This window comes from Calidris pugnax, unplaced genomic scaffold (genome assembly GCF_001431845.1).
Source record: "Calidris pugnax isolate Ruff unplaced genomic scaffold, ASM143184v1 scaffold44, whole genome shotgun sequence".
Classification (NCBI taxonomy): Eukaryota; Metazoa; Chordata; class Aves; order Charadriiformes; family Scolopacidae; genus Calidris; species Calidris pugnax.
Genome location: NW_015094506.1, coordinates 48219346 through 48239818, shown reverse-complemented (window position 1 = coordinate 48239818; position 20473 = coordinate 48219346). Strand labels below are relative to the sequence as shown.

Here is a 20473-nt window from a genome sequence, read left to right as displayed (position 1 = left end):
AAATCTTGACTTTAATGGCACGTGATTTTGTGCTTTATACAAAAAAAGGTCACTCATCACATGCATGGACAAGAAGTCAAATACATCTGGTTAACAGAATGTGGCTATTTTGGGCTCAGTGTGGTGCTATGGTTATTTTTGTTGCTTACTGTTTATATTTATGTCTATCTTTAAGCACAGGGAGAAAAACAGAAACTAAGGACATATCCATGTTCTAGGAGTTGCAGTGGACAAGGATTTCGCACAAGGTCATTGGCCAGTGGAATACATTTTTTCTGTTCTCAGGTTGTGCATCTCTAAGGTACACCTGTAAATTAAATCATATTCTTGGGAGAAAAACAAGGACAGCAAAAAAACAAAAGCAACCCAACCCTAGAAATAATTTTCATTCTGCAGATTTCAGAAAGTATTTTTTTTCTCACATATATGTATTTTTCTTGTAACACCAAATGTTCAAAATATTTTCTTCACAGACTCACTCTCAAATCCTTTCTGTCCTCTTTCTTTCACTTACCAGGGCAGTAATTCCCAAGTGGAATTTTTTTGGTTTTCCACTGGGCATAAATTGGGTGAAAAGAAAAAAAAAAACCACAATGCAATTATGTTTTGGAAATATAGGAAAAACTGAATAAAAGTTAACAACAAACATTTATGGCTTGGAAACCAACAGGTTTTTAAGAAAAGCTGTTTCACTCAAAGGTGTTTATCAGCAGTATGGATAGTAAATCTGGGCAACGGAGTCCGGGCTGGAGAAGGAGACCTGTTTTCTGACTCGCATGGCACGGGGCCATATGCAGGTCTCTGGTTTATTTGTGGAAAATGGAGGGAAATGGTTTCCTGTGTTGTCACATACTCGTGCTATCGATGGTAGGTGGGTGCATGGGAGAAAGGAACCGTTTAAATTAAGGGAGGACTTTTCCTGAAGTGTTTATTTTTGAACACTCGCGTGTCACAAAGGCCAGCCTCATGACTTTAAACAAAACCCAGTGCCATTGCTTCCATGAGGTTAAAATGAAGTGCAATAGAAGAGTTACAAGCACTTTGCCTGCAACAGAAGGAAGGTCAGGCCTCGTTTCGGTCTGAGGCTTGTCTCCATGGAGAGACGCCAGCCAGCTGATACTTGACCTTTAGATTCCCCAAAGTTGCCACGATTTTGGGGAAGTGGCATCTGTCAGATGGCCAAAGAGGGTGATGGAAAGGCCAGGCTGGTGACCAGGGGCAGCCACGGGCAAGTTGGAGGAAAGGTGTTTCCTACTGGGAAAATGCTTTATCCCCAGCTGTGGGGTGGGGCTACAGATGAAAGTGCTGCCTGGGGATGGGGCCGAGGGGCAGGTGGAGAAAGCGGGAGGTTGTAAAGGGAAATGTCCACAGTGAGGGTAGAGGTTTGTTGTGATTGCAGGTGGGAGGGCAAAGGGGACTGTGGGGCCAGGAGGGGCTGGGCGTAGGCTCTGGGGGGCTGCATGGCAGCAGACACCAGCCCCAGGGCAAGAGCTGGGGGGGGCCCGGCCCGGCTGCTCCTCCTGAGCCCCTAAGAGATGGAGGGAGGGAGACAGGGGAGGAGGAGGGGGGGAAGGGGGGAGAGAGGGAGGGATGCGGCGGTGGGAGCCCTCTCCCTGGGCTGGCTGCGGGGCGGGAGGGGAGGCAGCTTCTGGGGAGGGGAGGAGGAGAGGAGGCAGAGAGGGGATGTTGTTAAACAGTTTCTTACCGTAAGAGGGAGTTGGGACCCAGATCTTTCCAGTTAATCACACAACAAACTTAGATCATCGCAATAAAAAGCAGCTCGGCTCACTCTGCCTCCTCTAGTGACCGGCTGTGCACAGGGTCCTTCCGAGGAGCCCATCTCCCCTTCTCCTCCCCGCCAGCCGCCCGGGGGGGCCGCCAGCACCATGTGGGCCACCCAACTCCTGCCAGCCTTGCTGCTCCATCAGCTGCTGCTGCTTCCCATCACCGTCCCTGTGGCAGGTTAGTTTTTTTTCTATTACTTACGCTAGTGACACCCCCCCTTTCCCCCCGCCTCCACCTCACAGCTCCATCATTTTCCCTCTCTCTCTCATCTGTGGGGAGGGTGGGTGCTCGGGGCGGTGCACAGGGGGCATCCCCCCCTACCCCCGCAGGTGGGACATGCGGGGAGACCCCCGCCACCTCTGTCATCTTCTACCTCGCCCCGCAGCCGGCGGCCGGGCGGGGGTTTAGGTGCGCCGGTGCCCGCCCAGCGCCTCCCGCGCCCGGGGAGGGATGCGGTGCGGGATGCGGTGCGGGGTCTGCCTGCGGCAGGGTGTTGGTGGTCAGAGGTTTGGGGTGAGACACGGCAGGTTTTGGTGGTTTGCGGAGAGGTCGCTGCTTGTGCCGCCACCTCCTCCCCCAGTGAGGGGGCACTCGGGGCTCGCTCGGGACGGGGAGCACTGGAGACACTGGGAGAGGGAGAAGGAAATCTCAGCGGTGCCCCTAGTTGCTCCCGGCCGTTATCAGGACATGAGGAAACATGTGTCCTTAATTTCCAAGCGGTAGAATAAATGTTAAATAACAGAAGTTGACAAGGAATACCCAAAACACGGGATAGTACATTGCTGAAAGGGAATATCCCTGCTGAAGTTCAGCAGCACGAGCCTGCTATTTCCAGACTGAAATACTTGTAATTTCATTAGAAGTTCCCGATGAAATCTGGGAGGCGGAGTGTGGGGGGAAGGAACAAACAATAAGTAATCAAGTGCTGGAAGCTCTTTAGCAGAATTTCTTTCCTGAAGTGTCCCCCTTGGACTGGATACCTGAAGAGCTCACTCTGTCTTTCTATTGGCCCTCTGGGGAGACATTTAAGGAAAAAAAAAGTTTACAAAGGTTTCTACAAACCTTTCCTTCCTTCCTTCCGCCAACATTGTTAGGGTCAGACCTTTGGACAGACAGAAACAAAAGACAGCCACAATTCAGGGAAAGGATCTGCCAGGAGCCGGCAGACTGAGGGCAGGCACACGCAGTGTTTGGGTCCTGGAGCAAGGTCTGAGGGCATCAGGCGACGTGTATGGCAAGTGATGTTTATGGCTTCCAAGACACAACTACATTTTCTAGTTTAAAAGAAAAAAAATTGAAACATAATTTAAGTGTAGACTACTTAGAACAAATAAAAACAAGACTGGTGGCATCACGTGCAGTAAAACCTGTCATTTTTCCCCTACAGTAAGAGCGTGGTTCTGTAGGATGCTGAACATCTCACCAGAGCTTCTGTGCTCAGTCTGCTCAGTGATGATTTTGTTTTCGTGGGCATTCTTAGCAGGTGACACAAAGATACAAGCACTAGGCTACCACACTTTTCTGAACTCTTTTTCCACGTACATTGCAATTTCCATTTTGTGGACATGTGACCTCTTTGAAAAGTGATGACTAAAGCTGGTTAGGAATTTTCTGAGGAAATGTATTTTTTTTTCGCTGGAAAATGCTGACCCATCAAAACTTTTCACAAAAATAATTTCTTTTAAACATAAACTTTCTTTGGCTTGGTTCCCCCAAATCAAATGGAAGAGAAATTTGCAGCATGGGAGATTCTCAATAGTTGTGCACAACCTGCTGTTGAGAAACCCCCACCTGTAACAGAAACTCATCACGATGGGATAGTTTGGAAAAAAAAAAAAAAGTTGAATAAACACCCCCCAACTTCATTCTATGGGCCAATGGTACAGAAACTGTTCTATAGCCCAATTCATAAGAAGCTAGGTCATGTTTACTTTCTTGATAGTCAGGATGCTTTTCTTGGATGAGAGAAAGTCCGTGTTCTCCCTGATCGTAGGCTCTTAGTGCTGGTCTACAGTTTCCCAAGCTCAATGAATATTTAATCTATCTAATATTCCAACAGGAGAGATTGAGAAACAGCATCAGTACTGTCCTACCAGTAAGCTGGTGATTAGGGTTGTGCTCTAACCAACAGGCCCTTCAGTTTAGGAGTGGATGGTTCATCTTGATGTAGAGGAAAATTAGATTTCCAAAACTTTAGAATTTTTCACAGAGTAGAACTTGTTTTCTGGCCAACTTTCATAGTGACAGTTTCTTGGCAACCCTCTCTTTCTTAACTTTCCTCCCCCACCCGCCTTAATATTAATCAAACCTATTGTTTGCCTTATGGGCAAGAAAGAGGACTCTTAACACATGCTGCCATTGTGTGTGCTTTGCTTTTTAAAAATATATGATCTTCAACAATAGCGTCTGGATTGTTACGATGTAGGCAAGGGAAAGTTGTGCCATTCCTCTGAAAATGTATTGATTGCTTTCTAAACATACATGGTATCTTTGTAGAAGATGTTGAATTCTTTTTACTGGGATGTTTTTAAGAAAGATATTTACTTATATATATATATATACATGAAAAACAGTCGAAGTGCTGAAAACAGAATTTTAAAATAGCAAAAAAAGAAGTCTTTTTTGTGGGGGTCTTTTGTGTGTGTATGGTTGGACTCAGTGATCTCAGAGGTCCTTTCCAACCATTAAGATTCTGTGATTCTGTAATGCATGTCCATAATTTTTCGATTACAATTGTGTCAAAGATGATTTTAAATGTATCTAATAATGAGTGTTATTTCTTTTGCGAATGGATCTTTTAGGTTTGAATACCATGTTCTAAGTTCTATGTGAAGACAAAGTCTTGTGTTGCAGAGTTTGCTGACTGGTACATGTTGGGTTACATTAATGGAGAAAAAAATGGAGGGTGAAGAAAACACTGAGAAATTTTCATGTCAGCAAGCTGTCCACACTGTCAATTTCTGAGTTCCTTTTAATATATAGAAGATAAGATGGTGATTGGTGAAAGATAAATGTGCAAGGTTTCCATAGACTACTTGCCTAGTCATTATCAATATTCTGTAAGTCTCTGTCACTTGCACAAAGAAATTAATCTGTAGCTAATAACTTTATCAGGGAATTTTCTTTCTTATTCAGATATTCTTCTTATTCAGTAGTCTTAGACAGTATCTCCTTAATAATGTTAATCTGTGAAACTAAAAATAACTTTTTAATCAAACCAAAAAGTAGACTGGTATATTGGAAAAGAGTAAATGTTAAAGATTTATTTAAATTACGATATATTTTTCTGTGAAAAGACTGTTAGCCAAGTGTGTTTATTCAAATTTCACAGCACTTTCTGTAGTTTGGATTATCTGAAGCAGCAGCTAATGAAGATGTGGGACTTGCACTTAGTTCCTATAAATAACTATTGCTTAGAAAAAAATAAAATAAAATCCCATAGCCATAGTCAATGTATGAATGTTGTGTATTTCTGTGGTCTGCATAGCTAAGTATATTTTAAAAATTTAACGTGATTTATGCTTCCCCATCCCAGCTGTAGATAATCATTATGCTATATACTGTCAACAAAGCGAAATGATACTCTGCCAGTTGGAAGACTGTATTCCTTCTGTTTAATGGAATCCTTTTGGAGCTCAGTGCCAGGGGCTGCTTGTTTTGCTCTCACATGTAATACTGCACTTACCCTGCTTAACAGATTTTCTGTTTCTATTAATGCCATTTTCATAAGCAACATAGCAGGAGAATATAGAGTTGAAAGACATGAGATTAAAACGTTGCATAAAAGTCTGGAAAATTGTGCACTGAAGTCAAGGAAAGGAAAGCCTCTTATTGGAGGAGCTCATCTGTCATTATTGTAATACTTCAACTGAGGCCAGGGTTGGAAGGGAAATGTGCAGTCTCCCTCAGAGAGCATAATATCTCCCCTTTGGATCTTTACGCTGAACATTACTTTGCCACTTAAGCATTTCGAACTTTTCCAAGGAGATTTGAAAGCAGGATAACTGGGCCTCTTGATGGGTAAAAGCTTTATGTGAAGAGGAGAGGGTTGCCCTGAACATTGTGCATTTTCTTGTACTGGATAAGTGTTGGAATGTCACTCTCTCCCCATCAGCACTGAGGTGAAGGGTTGAAGGGCAGAGGCTACAAGGCAGCAGGGAGGTGAGAAAGGATTGATCATGGAGGTGAGAAAGGATTGATCTTCATGCTTGGTTGGAAAGCATGACTGGTAGGAGAATTGGTATGATGTGAGCAGTGTTTGTACTTTGCAGTGAGGAAGTATGGCAACTACAAAGAACTAGGAAGGGGTGAGGAGATCCTTGCTGTCACCCTTTTTTCTGTAGGTTTTTTTGGCAGTGCGCTTAGATGACAGTAGAGTTGTTCTCGAACATGGTTAGTACCTACACGTAAAGCAGCGTTGCTGTGAAGCAGATCTGGGAACGTGCTCCAGATTAGTCAGATGTGTTGGCAAAATCTAGCTGCAGGAGTTTTCAATGGCTTGTGGGCCTCCGCCCATGTTCTGTCTGTTGAGCCTGGCCATGCCTGGCAGTCCTCGGTGCTGCTGGCCCAGCTGGGGACTGGCTGCTCCCTCTGTCTCCCCTCAGCTCCAGCTCTTCCTACGACTCCTGGCCTTGGCCGACAGCACTGCTTTTATGTATACAACATGCAGCAAGGCTCTCGTCACTCCTCACAGAGGCTGTTTTTCTGCCCTCAGCAGTCCATCACTCTTTGTTTTGCCCAAATCCCTACCCTGCCTGTGCTTTTCTCTTTACCCCCTGCTCCACGTCTGGATGTCCTTAGCAGCAGCTGAGACCCCATCTTGACAGAAGCCCACAGTGTGCTGGGTGACTCAGAGGGGACACCAAATGCTTGTAAAGATTGTGGAATGCCATGTGAAATGGTGGGGATTTAATTCTTGTGCAAAATACGTAAGAGGACAAATCTTACAAGGGAAAATCCTCTCAGTAATTTAGCCAGAGGTTAGATACAGCAAGTCAGAATATAAACTGCAGAACATTTGTTTCTGCCAACGGGTCTCAGCATCCTGCTGAGCAGATAACCTTTTCTTGGAAGAAAAAGAGCTGTCCTTTTGCCTCTGCCATCCAATTTTAGAATATACTATCAGTTGTTAGCATTATCCTTAGCTTCTTGATCTTTCTTGCTAACTATAGGAGAGGGTTACAAAGGCAGGACTTAGCATAAATATGAAGTTGGGTTCCAAGTAACATGGCAATCTTTGCAGCTGCTAATAAGGGGTATGCGTGCTTGGGGGTGGGTGTGTGAGTGGTAATATGCAATGTAAAGCCAAAAAGAAACATCTTTATGCATTTCCTGAATCTGCTCAACACTAGACTGAAAGCCAATGTAAAAATAAGGAAAAAATTATCTCTATATTATATATCTATATTTCAAGCTACTTTCTAAAATTTGTAGATTGTTTTCCATAGTGGTGTCTTTTGCCAAGAAAATAAATTTCAGAAGTTAAAATAGTCACATCATCCTCCAGATACCTTTCTGAGAAACTGTTTAATTGCGACAAGCTCGAGATGCCTCCTTGGACAGCTGGTTTTATTTTGGTGATTTTCCATCTATACAGTTAACTGCAGTTTTTATGGGTATGGTTGGTAAACATCTTTCACACCAAATTATTGTCTTAAAAAAATAACCGCATTAAACTTAATCTGGCATCTAAGTCTGTTCAATCTACAAAGTTCTTTTCTTGGGCACATTTCAGAATTGTTTCAGTTTCTCATTATGTTGGTCTTTCTTCTTTCTTCCTTTCTTTTTTTTTTTTTTTTTTTTTTTTTCCAAATGAGAAGTCATTTGGAAAAGGTGTTTACTTTTTTGCATTCTAGCCAGGAATCTGGACATTTCTGATACAGAAACAGGCATAAGGAGAAGTCAAAGTAAATGAAAGTAAGTTAAAAGTAAGTTAAAAGTGCTGAGCATTAATTCTTTTTATCAAAGTGACTCTGTTAGGACTTGCTTTAAGAGAAAATATTGTTTTGAATGTATTTGTTTATAAAGTGCTTCCTAACTGTTGTCATAGATAACAATACTTTGAAGGCTCTATTAAAGATTTTAGTATCAACATTCACCTTTAACATATTTTCTTTTATTACTGTGACCATACTATTAACTTAAGCATGTGGTGTCTGAAACCATTTAGTAACATCTACTTTCACCATCTGGTCAAGTTTTGGGTTTTTTTTTTTCTTAATGAAGCCAGTATATTTATGCTGCCATACTAGGGTCTTCACCAGTATGCATTTTACCCTTGATGTTTTATAACCTTTGAAAAACATTGCCTTGGAAATACACCATTGAATTTAATTAAAAGTATCCCTTGAACCATGTTTTATTGACAAGTTAAACACCTCACTGCATTTACATACTGTTCTTCAATGCCAGTATGCTCAGAAAGGTTGCTTTATTTCAAACCCTACTAATTGATTTTTCTTCTTACACAAGTGTTACCAAATGCAATTGTTACTATTTATACTGAAATAATAATTAAAATTTAATATCTATTAGGGAAAGGGTTTTCTGACCCTGTGGTAACCCATGGTTTTGCAGATTTTTGCTTTGTACATTTTCTTGAGATCTAACATTTGCTTGTTTCTTTTTTTTTTCCTATTTAGATACATACATACAAATATCTTTCCTCATGTTTTACCATGCATTTTTTGTTGCCCATGATGTTCCTTGATGAAATGTTTGCTACACTTATTATATTGAACTGTGCTTTCCTGCATTTATTGCAGATGTGTTTAGGGTTAGGCTTTTTTGGGGGCTTTTTTATTTTCTTATTTTCTTTTTAAGGTCTTCGGATTTATTTTTTTTCTCCCCTGAGTTTCAAATCACATGAAATTTAGTCTCATATCATTTTTTTTTTCCTAGCTCTTTGGGGAAATCCAGTTTTCTTTGGCTTGCAGTGATGATTGTTTACAAAATTAAGTTAATAGTTAATCTCATTTTGACATTCTGACCTGGTTATCACTTATAACACAAATAATTCAACCTCTAATTAATCCATCTGTTAACTGCTCAAGGTCAAGTGACTTAATTTCATTAAAAACATGATGCAGAGCATTAAACAGAGATCTAAAATGCCAGTTGATACTAAAGGGGCTATCTCTCTTCTATATTTCTGAAATAAGTGTATCACTTTATACGACTATTTTTCTTTACTGGAATATATGTGGAATCTTCAGCTTCTCTGAGCTTCCTACACAGCATGCACACAATTTCAATCATTCAATTTTTCACCCAGTGCCATCTTATTATGCATTTCATTGCACTATTTGGAAGGACTGCTGTTGATTCCTGCAGTTCTCTGACAGTACCTTCCAGCCTAAGGAATTTAGATATATTAATTTTCTTGATCCCTTCCCCCCTCTGCCCCCCCAAGATTTAGTTTATCTCTGACATCTAACAAACATAATGAACAATGGTGCTGTTATGTGACTGTCCATATTTTTTTCAAAATGGAAAATTATAAAATGTCTTTTTTCCATCCACAGTATGAAGACCTGTATCCAACTTACATACATCAGTAACTGTGATAATAGGAAAAAAAAAAAAAAGTCATTACTCCAGACAGCTAAAAGTTTAGTACAACAAAGTAGATAACTACTTATTAAAATGCTGAAATTCTGCAAGTGTAAACAAACAGAATAAGGAAACAAAACTCCATACCAAACTATCAAGATTTCATTAAGAATCTTGTTTTAAATATAAACCTTTAATTTACATGTAATTTTACTTCTCATTTAGAACATTTTGTGTTGGGTTTTGGTATGTTTGTTCTGTATGATGAAGTGGGAGGCAAAATTAGAAAGAAATGAAATGAATAAGGCATCTCATATTGTCACAAGACTTCATGATGTGTTTCCTTAAGAAAGCATTAAGTATTGTATAGATTAGAGTGAAACTTGGAAACCCTGGAAGTTAACATGCTGAATACATCATTACTCCTGTTTAATAAAAGCTTTGTGGAGTCTATGAGAAGTCTATAAAAGTGGAGATTTTTCTCATGGAGACAGCCAGTATGCTCCAGTTGTACTCTGTAAGGCTGTAACTCTTAAGCCTAACTATATGTCTGCACTACAAAAATCTGGACTGGCAGAGGAAGGAGAAAGGAATTACCAAAGAGGCAGATAAAGCCAGAAAATTTCACTGTAAAATTTTTCCTGTAGACAATACAAGTAGGTTTTTGATCTCATTATAATGAGCAAAGGTGATCTTTAGGTCTCTCGATGTCCTGTATACTGTTTTGGTTACCACAACAATGGTATCATATTAGCTGTATTAGTTTTTTACTAATAAACAGCTAATGCAAAACCAAATCCTTTTTGTGGTCAGACTAAGACCTGAGAGTCTAAAACTTAGCTTGCTTAGGTATTTAAGCTCTGAATGGCCTGAAGTTAGATTTATACTGAATTTCTTGAGTCCCGTATAGCTCAGTGTTAGACCTTTGTTTTATGCAAGGTCTGAATTTGTAACAGACATATAGAACATAATTACAGAGTTTCAGGACTAAAAGCTGTGGTGGTATGGGAGCCCAAAGCCCTTTTTGGTGTGCAACATAGGGTCAGAAGAGAGAAAGGAAGTTACTTTGCTGCCATTTTCCCATTAGTCCAATGGTTAGAAAATATCTGGAAAATGGGAGAAATCAAAATATGAACACTTTTGCTGATTAAAAACTGTTTCTCCTGTTAATCAAGAAAGTTTATTAATTTCTAAGATACTCAATATTATGGCATCCATTAGACTCATTACTTTCTGTTTTACTGGTTCTATTTTGTATAATTAAGATTGCAGTTAAGTAGGTTCTAGGATACAGGTACTGCAACCTCCAAGTGAGTTTTCTCACCAAAATGCTGCAGAATGATACTTTTCTTTATCTCTCATGATTGATTTGACACAGACTGGAACTACTCCAAGAAAAGGTATTGTTGGAAATCTTCCCCCCAAGTGCTCTATAGTTTGATCAGTTTCAGTTACTGCTTCATATTTGAGAAGATTATACAGAAATTGCATATAAAAAAGGTCAGAGAGGAATACAAAGTTGAGGTCTTGTATTTCCTAGATAAATTACTTTCACTGTGAGGGATCCTTTTTCTTTAGTAAATATTTAAAGCATTTTATGAAAATGGAAGAACTCCAGCAGGGAGACTGAGGAAATCCCGAATGAGATTATGGACAAGCAGAGGACTTGTCCAGTGCTGGATCCTACTAAAACAAATGTGGTAGTTCCCATTTCCTTGGACCCTGGCAGAGCTCTTCTCTTTTCTCTTCAACCAAGGTTGCTATCATGTTAAGAAATAGAAAGAGGCATCACACGCATCTTTTTGAGGAATTTTTTTAGTCAACTAAAGAAGTATTTTTAGTTAGTGGTTGCTTCTGTTGGAGAAAAAAATGTTGATTCATATTTGACTGGATTCTTTTGTGTTTGAATCAGCTGCTATTATTTTCAAATTTAAGTAGAATATCAGACTTCCTTAATAATATAATATTCAACTACAAGAACCATGAGAGGACCCAGCCCACAAAATAACCAAAAATCCTTTTTAATCAAAGGTTAGGAAACTGAAATGAACGACAATCATAAATTAGGAACATTAGAGCATATTGCATGATAACCTTTAATGCAGAACATTTCTAGGGCACTATTTGATTTAAGATTTTAATAATAAAAGCACCTAATTTGGAGGAAAAAGGTTCAATTATTTCCACTTATTTTGCTATTAGCGTTGTAAAAGTAATGCTTTGCGTTATTCTGATGGTTCTAACAGTAACACCACAGATGCATTTGGCCCTTTGCCTTTTGGATTATAGGCAAGTCATAGAATGTTGTTGTTTGAAAGCTAAAGTAAATCAGGCTGTTATGAATTGCTAAATGCAGGATCAAACCCATAATCCTCTTTGGACAACTGCTAGGAAAAGAAGAAAAAAATAAGCAAAACTGTGAACCAAGTTTTTCAGGCAGAACGGAATTTCATGATTTTTTTAAAATCATATTATTGCATGCTAGCTCGTGAGTTTAAGAAGCTGTTATCATCAGGAATTAAGATAATGACACTTATCAGTAGATGGGAAATGTTATCACCAGGAACGCAAAGAAAATACTTTGATATTTCTGTGCAGATTTGTACCTCCATTTGACATAAAAGTCTTGGCTGAGACATCTTAGAACTAACAAATATGTCTGGTAAGATAGTAGACTGAGAAATTTACCACAAAAGCTTTATAGAAGACTTGTTTTTCTGAGGTTGTCTTCAAAAGCAGATGCAAACCTTTTTGCAGGACTTTAGCTCTGTAACAGGTACAGCACAAAGAAAAGCAGCTTCAGTGTAGACACAGCAGCTTCCAGTAACTGGGTGCTGATACTTAAGGCAAGAGTATCCTCCCAGCTTTTCCCTCAACATAATGCTTCTTTTGGGGGGCATGTGCATTGCACAAACACAAAGGCTGAAAATGCTTAAGACAGCTGATGTGAGTCTCTAACACAGCACCAAAAGCATTGACATTTGATCTTTTCATCAAAAGCTTCTTCATATAATAATAACATGGATTTGGAGGTAAATAAATTATTTTTTCTGAAAACGTTTGTAGTTGGAATTAAAATTGTGAGCTATTCTGCAGAGGAATACCAGAGTTAATCTTCAACAGTTCAAAAGAAGGAGAGTAGGATGGGGTGAAGATTATTTTATAGGCACATTGCAGCAGAGTTATTCTACTCCTTTGATTTCCTTTTTATTTATTTTTTTAAAGGCTGAAACTTGATGAAGTCTCATTTAAATGTCTTTGGTGTATTTTTACGTGTCTTAGGGATAACTCACCACTGAGAGGTGTGATTTAGCTGGTTCCAGTGAAAATGTGAGCTCACTTAATAATCAGGATGGAAGTTCTGCAAAGGGAACACCCTTGAACTCTCTTTTGCTTTGCAATATGTGGAACTGGCAATAACTCCTTCAGAGCCTCAGCTATTGCAATTTATAGAGTTATTCTCAGCTTCTGCACAGGTGCACCAAGCGAAACTGTCCTGGCCTAAGTGCACTTTACACTTGCCTGAGGAATTATCTATTCAGGAAAGAATTATCTATTCACTACGCTGAGGGTTCATGTATTTGAAAGACTGGCAAAATTTAATAAATTAATGCTTTGTATTCGTGTTCTATCATTGCTTCAGATTCTGTAGAGAAAAATGAAAAGACAGCTATGAAAACAGTTATATGGAAAGAAATTATGAAAAATACTGTTACCTACTTGTAAATTAAGGAGGGATTCACTCACCTAACCTTACCTGGATTAGCCATCTAATCCAAAAAGATCATCTGAGATCATTGAGTGAAATAGGAGAAATAGATCCATAGGGTAATTTGTCCTCCCTATGTTACTCATCTGTCAGAATCAGGAGAACCACTCTCCAGAGGTACTCATCTGCCTTCACTGATGATGGAGCATCCTAGAATGGCAGACAGGCTTATATTGAAAAAAAATAGAAACATACATACTTATTGGGAAAATTATGGGTTTTCTTGCAAAAACCAAAGACTTTTCTTGCACTTTAGCCAAACATCTCTAGCCAATCCTCTGTGCTCCGTGTTATACCCTTTCCACTGGGCCTTTGAATAGGAACATGGAAACCAAATCAATGCATATTTTTTTTTTTTTGCAGAAGTCTTTGTAACAGTGCAGGCTATTTCCATGCTATGGCCTTTGCCTCCCCTCCTCTTCTTTTCTGTAGGCTAGCAGCTCTAACTCAGTCACACCTAAACTGGACACAACACTCATACTGAGTCTTCACTGGAGCTGAGGGAGGACAAATGATTATTTCGTGTCACTTCCAGGCTCCACTTCTTTTCACATTTTATGATAAAAAATTTGCTGTTTTAGGGAAAAGATTATGACATTCTGATCATGACTTTCTATAATATTTATATCCTTTTCCTTCTGATTGTAACTACAGTCTGTCCATCTGAAAAAGACCTTTGTTCATCTTTTTCACTTGAGTTTTTAATGGAAATATTTAGAAGATTTCAGATTATTATTATTATTATTATTATTATTATTATTATTATTATTATTGTGGGGTTCTGAAAAAAATTTTACAATGAGTGAAAAACTTTTCCCCTTTTGTAACATTATGCAACTCTTTATTTGGAATTAATTTCGCTATAATTCTTACCATTCCTGCTTTTAAGAATGGAGATCACCATCTGAAATTACCAATTCCTGCCAAGTATATGCTTATACCTTATTTTTGTGAATTTCTTTGTGCTTTATGTACCCGTGTTCCTATAATTCCTAATAAATGTTATTCATATCTAATGTCCTTTTTAATCTCAGCACTCTTCTTTACAGTGTTTTTTTTTGTTTGTTTGTTTTTGTCTTCTTCACTTCTTTCTTAGAGAGTAAAGGAAAAAAGAGAAATCCTCTTCATGATTTCAAAAAAACTGGAGAGTTGATGCTCATTAAAGTAAACAAAACACTGGAAGTAAAAACCAAGCTGTTAAATACCACTGAGCAATGTGCCAAGAGATGCAGCAGGAACAAAGGCCTTTCATTCACTTGCAAGTAAGTTATGTATCTCTATTATTTTATTCTTTTTTTCCTAATGGAATCTGTATAACTCCCTTTGACCAAAGATGTGTCTGTAGTTGTTGCCAGTGGTAGCTTGTACTGAGGAGAACCTAAAGACTGTACTTTTTTGATTTCCATGAACTCGCTCCACCTGTCTAGAGAGTGTCAGTCTTTTCTGAAGCTTTATCTGAGTTGTTCTGTCTTCTTAGCTTGTCCTGTCTGCAACCTTTTCCATAACATAGCTGAAAAAATGTACTTATGTTCAGATATGGATGACTTGTGGTGCACTGTAGTGTTCAGTGAACATTTCTGAGATTTTTATGTCTCTTATAAAATGGTTATTGTCACACATCACAGCTGCAGTATTTCAGCACCACTTCAGACCATATTCTGTCTTTATTCTTTGCACATTACTCCCGCTGAAATCAATGGGAACCTCACACATGGAGCACAGATACATGCACTGCTGAAGTTCACTGGCAAGTGCTACGAATCTCATACAATGGAATCAAACCTTCTGGGCTGCACACTCATTACAAGTATACGACAGATATACTTCAGCATCTGCTGTCTCTTAGAAACACATCGTACAGCTGATTGCTTGTCTGCCTTGTACACATTCTCTACTATTTTTTGGAAGAAATCACTGTTATTTTTCCCATGTATTAGACCTAAATTATCCCCCTGGCCTCTCTTAGTGTAGACCATTAGCAATAAATGCAAGGATGTGAATGCAGGAGAATCTTGGAGAGAATGCGTGGCTTCTGTACTGGTGAGTACCGAGCTAAATATCAGACTGATCTTGAAACATAAAAAAGTTCTGACAATCACTACAAATGAAAACTAGACCAAATATGATAACAAAAGCTCCTCCTTGGCAGAAAAGGTCCTTGACTTTAATTTATTCCTTCTTTAAGCCTTTAATTCCAGTGTTGCAAGACCTAGTTTGTGTTGTTTTGTACTTTGGATATTTTTATATGTAAACAATGAGCAGATCTTACTTATTGCTGTTAGAAAATATTTTCCAGGCACTAATATTTTTCACATGGTACAAGCCATTCCTTTCCATATTGGCAGAGCTTCCACTGATACCAAGTGGACCAGGTTGCATTCAAGAGATCCTTGAGTTCTGATGTTCAACAGTGAGAAGCATTACAAAATTAGGTTTCACAGTATAAAAAAAAATCTGAATGATGCCAAGCAAACAGCAATTCTGTATTCTAACATCTGCTTAGGAAAATTGTCTTAAGCTAGTTGTAGCTGCTCTGGCTGGTATGTTCTGTGTTCTGAAAATAAAAACTAGGTTAATATATTTATAGATTATATTTTTTAGATTATATTTTACATGAATAATAATCTAGAATCTCTCTGAACTTTTAAAACTTCTGCATTTGTGAAGATTTCTTTTTCTATTGGGACAGTGCCTGATGGATTCATTCAGGGGCAAATTCTCTCTTCTGTAATCAGTCAATAAAACAACATAGAGGAGCCGTGAGGGACTTCAAGAACACAGCTTGGAAGAATCCTACTCACAGATAGCAGAATTGTAATCAGTCATGTACCTACTTTGCACTGAAGATGAAAAAGAATTGCAAATCTGACGGCTCGTGCTCTGAATTTCCAATTTCCCCCTGTATTTTTTTAGTAAGGAAGGCTAGCAGCAGAGGTGTAGGTGGTTAGAACTTGCCTGTGCTATCACTATGCAGCAGAGCAAGAGGAATTTTCTGTATCTGGGAACATTCCTGTGGTTTCCCATTTGGCCCCAGATGAGTCCAGTTGTAGTGTGCATAGTTCTTTGATGCTACTGTAAACATGTATTTGACATGTGTTCCCTTTTAAAGGAATCAGTTATTACTAATGCTTCCCTTTTATTCCTAGGATCCCTAGTCTTTAACTTCATACCAACATATGGTTACTACAAGGTGAAATTTCTTGCCAACTTAAATTAAAAACAATTAGTTTACTGGTTGCTGTGGGAGCATTCTAAAATAAGAAAAGAAGTAAAACAAAATGACATTTTAAATGCTTGAAATACAAGACTTGGATTTTCCTTTGTTTATTGACATTTTCATGGCTTGATTCTGATGCTCCATGCAGTTGTTTCGCATCAATTGGGTCACAGGATGTTTTATTTTCTGGATGCAAACTTATTTTTTTTTAAGCATTAGATTAAATAAAATTGAAATACTTTGTAACATAATTGTGACAATAGCACTGGTAGCAGCAACTTCTGGGTCTGTACCCTGTGGCGTACACCAGCAGTAAGAGGGTTGGGTTTCTTTTCTTCCAAAAAGTGGTAAAGTAGCAGATTCCAGGCACTACAGACTTATAAAGAATGCATACTTATGCATACAAATAAATAAAGGGAGGGTGTCAGGAGGACGGGGCTGGTCTTTTTTCAGTGGTGCCCAGTGACAGGACAAGAGGAAATTGGCACAAACATTAGTATAAGAAGTTCCACCTAAACGTGAGGATGGAACTGCTTTACTGTGAGAGTGGTAGAGCACTGGAACAAGTGGTGGAGTGTCCTTCTCTGGAGACATTCAAAACCCACCTGGACAAGTTCCTATGCAACCCATTCTAGGTGTAGCCTCTTTGGCAGGGAGGCTGGACTAAATGATCTCCAGAGGTCCCTTCCAACCCCATATGATTCTATGATACTATGAAAGGATCAACCACTCCTTATTTTCTGGGGAGAAAAAAACAAACCAAAACAAAAAAGATAACTTTTGATTTATTTATGTTAAGTTTCTGTATCACTTGCAAGTAAACTGTATTATATTTGATAATCATTGATCCTTGCTATTTTTAACTCTGACATGTTTTTGTTGGAGCTAATATATGTCACTTCTCAGAATTCTTTTTCTTTTTTTCCCTTGCTATCATGCTTTCACAGATCTTGATCATTTCCAACTTAGTTCCAAGATCCTTATGTAGATTTTTTTCTTCTTCATAACACTATTCCTAAAATCCCCCTTAAAAGTACTCCTTAGATTCGCTCACCTTGTCTTTTTGACTTCATAACTCTCTGTTCATCATTTTCCACCTTCCCTATCAGCTTTGTTAGCTTGCTGCTGAACTGTTCTTATTCCTTAATTTCACCACCATTTACAGTCCATGACTCCCATTGCTTTCTTTCAGTCATCCTTCCAGCATCCTTTCCCACTACATTTCTTACAGACCAGATAAAAATTATATTGTTACTATTTTACTGGTTATCCGGATGACTTTTGCAGACTTGTCACTGCCTTCCCTACAAAGTTGTGCCTGTCTTACCCTTCGTTATCTGCTTAATTTCTGGAATGTCTTTGCATTTACACAGAAAGGGATTCCACTATAGACCACAGGATTCCAGTATCAGAAAATCTAGCGACTATCTCATTACAAATAGCAACAACAAAAATTGTTGTGATCAGCAGTATCAGTAGAAGAAAGTCCAAGAATTTGCTTCAATATGTTGACTTTGGAAGTGTAAAAATCATCCAGACTTGGGTCCAAGAAAAGATTGTTAGAAACTTTTATGTGCAGAAGTGGCTGAAGACAAACTGGAAAGAAACCAAAAGCCAAATGAAAGGCAAAAACTGAAAGAAATGTTTGTAAACAGTGCATTCTGCATTCCCACTTTAGGAGGGAGGAGGGGAAAGGAGAATGTAATTGGAAAGGCAGGAAAGGTCAAGGATATTTTTGTGAAGATGGAGTTAGAGGCACTTGGATACACTCATATTTGAGAACTCGCCAGGAGAGAACAGAAGGCTGAACAAGGGCAGAAGGATGAAGGTTAGCAGGTTGGAAACATTTGGAGTCAACAGACTAGAGAGAGCAGTTGGATGAAAAATCTGTTTGGTGATGGAAACGATAATGAAGAGGATGTTTGTAAGAGAGAAGAGTGGGTAGGTTGGATAGGATCTTGTAATATTTTTAACTGAAGCCAGCAAAATCTCACACAGAAAAAGTTGTATGACGAGAGGGGAATTAAATGAAGATCAAAGAGCTTTGAGATGGGGGATGTAGTGCTCAGGAATATGGCACAGCCATAGTATGGATGAAGTGTAGAAAACCTGTGTGTCTTTTGGATATTATCAAGTAGTATTAAAATGCCTTCTCAGGTCAGAATAAAATACCTCAGAAGTTCTGGGATGGCTGACAGAAATGTAGACTTTGTGGTGGGCTAGAGAAAATAGTATCATGTCAGTGATTTGTTATTTGGTGGTAATGAGAAATTAAGGGAAAAAAAGAATATTCTGTGGGTTTTTTTAATATGTTTTTCTTCTTTTTTCCCTTTCGTTTTAATATATTATTATAATTATTGTTACCCCCACCCAGGCAGTCAACTGTGTTTTTAAAATCCTTTAAAATATTTACTCTACAATTAAGGAATTTTCTTTAAAAATGACGTTAGGAGAAAAAGATGTGCAGATTTCATGTAAAATATTGAAAGAAAGCGTTTTTCCCTTCTGATTTATGTTTGTGTTCCACCCCCCCGCCCCAAATCCACTCGATTCAGTACACATTGTACTCTATCCTTGAAAGCAGTTAAAAATAAGAGAAAAAAAGTAAACAAAAGCAAAGCAAGGACAAGCTGTAGGTACACTATCATGGTTTAGATTATTCATAAAATAAAAATAATTTTGTTTTTAAACAGCTCTGTTTTTCTAGGCAAGAAACAGACTCCTTGTGTTTGAATTTTCCTCAAGCCATCAGTGTGAGACACTTAACTATTTCAGAGGACTATTGTAAGCACAGTAAAGAAGATGTTCCCTCTTTACTGGAAAAGTCTTCCTTTTTTTCTTTTTTTCCCCAGAAAACAGCACAACTGGGGACACAAATGCTGTCTCACTCCCATTTATCTCACTTTTAAAATAAAGATCTTTAATGACAAGGGAACTCTTAGATTAGTGTGAACAACCAAGCTGGTATTTAATGTAATGGCCACATCAATTTAATTTCTTTGTTTCTTTGTTCTTGTCAGCACAGTTGTGGGTTTAAATAGTAATTTGGGCAGTTTCTCTGACTTTCCCAGTAAAAATAAATCTGATGTCATTGCATGCTCCTTGGCAAGCCATGTTTCATTATTATAAACCACACAGAGATTTTTTTCTCATCCAGATTTTCTTTGCAGGGCCTTTGCTTATGACAGAGTTACAAAACGGTGCCATTGGTTATCCTTCAACAGCTTGACAAATGGTGTGAGAAAGAAGCAAGACCATGCGTTTGATCTGTATGAAAAGAAGGGTAACTGATTTATTTACTGATTTTGTTTTTCCAGCTATGGAGGGGGGAAAAAAAGCTGAGGTCAGTCAGTGACTTTTTGGCTGTAAGAGTATTCTGGGCATGGGATTGTTTTACGCATTTTGAAAGCTGCATCCTACAGTTTTATTTACAAATATCCTGGTTTTGCTGTCATGCAAGCTCATCTACAAACTTGCTTTTGCTCAGTTTTCCAACCTATGTATTTGTCTACCCTAGTATGTACTAGTCTGAACTGCTACTTCAGTTTACTACTTAAAAGCTCAGTTGTATGAGTTACCGTTATTGACTTAATATTGCTTTTATTTACCTCATTAATTAGTGAGGGATTTAAGTCCTCAGACATGGACTTTTGATGAATAAGGCACTTTGGAAACATTTTGTGTAGCTTTCTTTGGGAAGTTAGTGATCAATATTTTGAAAAAAAAAAAAAAAAGACAAGAATGTATGTGTACAATTAAACAGTGTTTTGAGTTATTAAGTATTTAAAAGCTATCAGAAATATATTCTTTTTTATGTGAAAACTGATGATGAACTCTAATTTTAAATACCTTGACCAAAGCCCTAATTTTCTTCTCTTTTCTTGTAACAGACTATGTCAGGAATTGTATAATCGGAAAAGGAGCAGACTACAAAGGAACAATATCTGTTACCAAAAGTGGTATCCAGTGTCAAGCCTGGAATTCAATGATCCCCCATGAGCACAGGTAAGAGTTCAGGAGCAGAGACAATGCAAATAATGCTCAGACAGTTTCCATAAGACATGGTTTGACTTATTAGCAGACAAAGAATTTATGAGAAAACTGACCTTAGGCAACAAAATCTCTTAGGTGTATTCCCATCTTTCCCAAGA

The 20473-nt window shown here is 38.5% G+C and overlaps 1 protein-coding gene across 3 annotated transcripts in view; it reads left to right on the top strand.

The window, feature by feature from the left end:
- Positions 1–1767: 1767 nt before the first annotated feature.
- The window catches only part of HGF (hepatocyte growth factor (hepapoietin A; scatter factor)), a 62044-nt gene continuing 43338 nt past the window's right edge, over positions 1768–20473 (top strand). For all 3 annotated transcript variants that reach the window (XM_014963184.1, XM_014963183.1, XM_014963182.1), the window contains exons 1-4: positions 1768–1962; positions 14202–14367; positions 19493–19605; positions 20213–20327. In XM_014963184.1, coding sequence (XP_014818670.1) covers positions 1887–1962; positions 14202–14367; positions 19493–19605; positions 20213–20327 — 470 coding nt within the window. In that variant the 5' untranslated portion in view covers positions 1768–1886. The remainder of the gene's footprint in view (positions 1963–14201; positions 14368–19492; positions 19606–20212; positions 20328–20473) is intronic.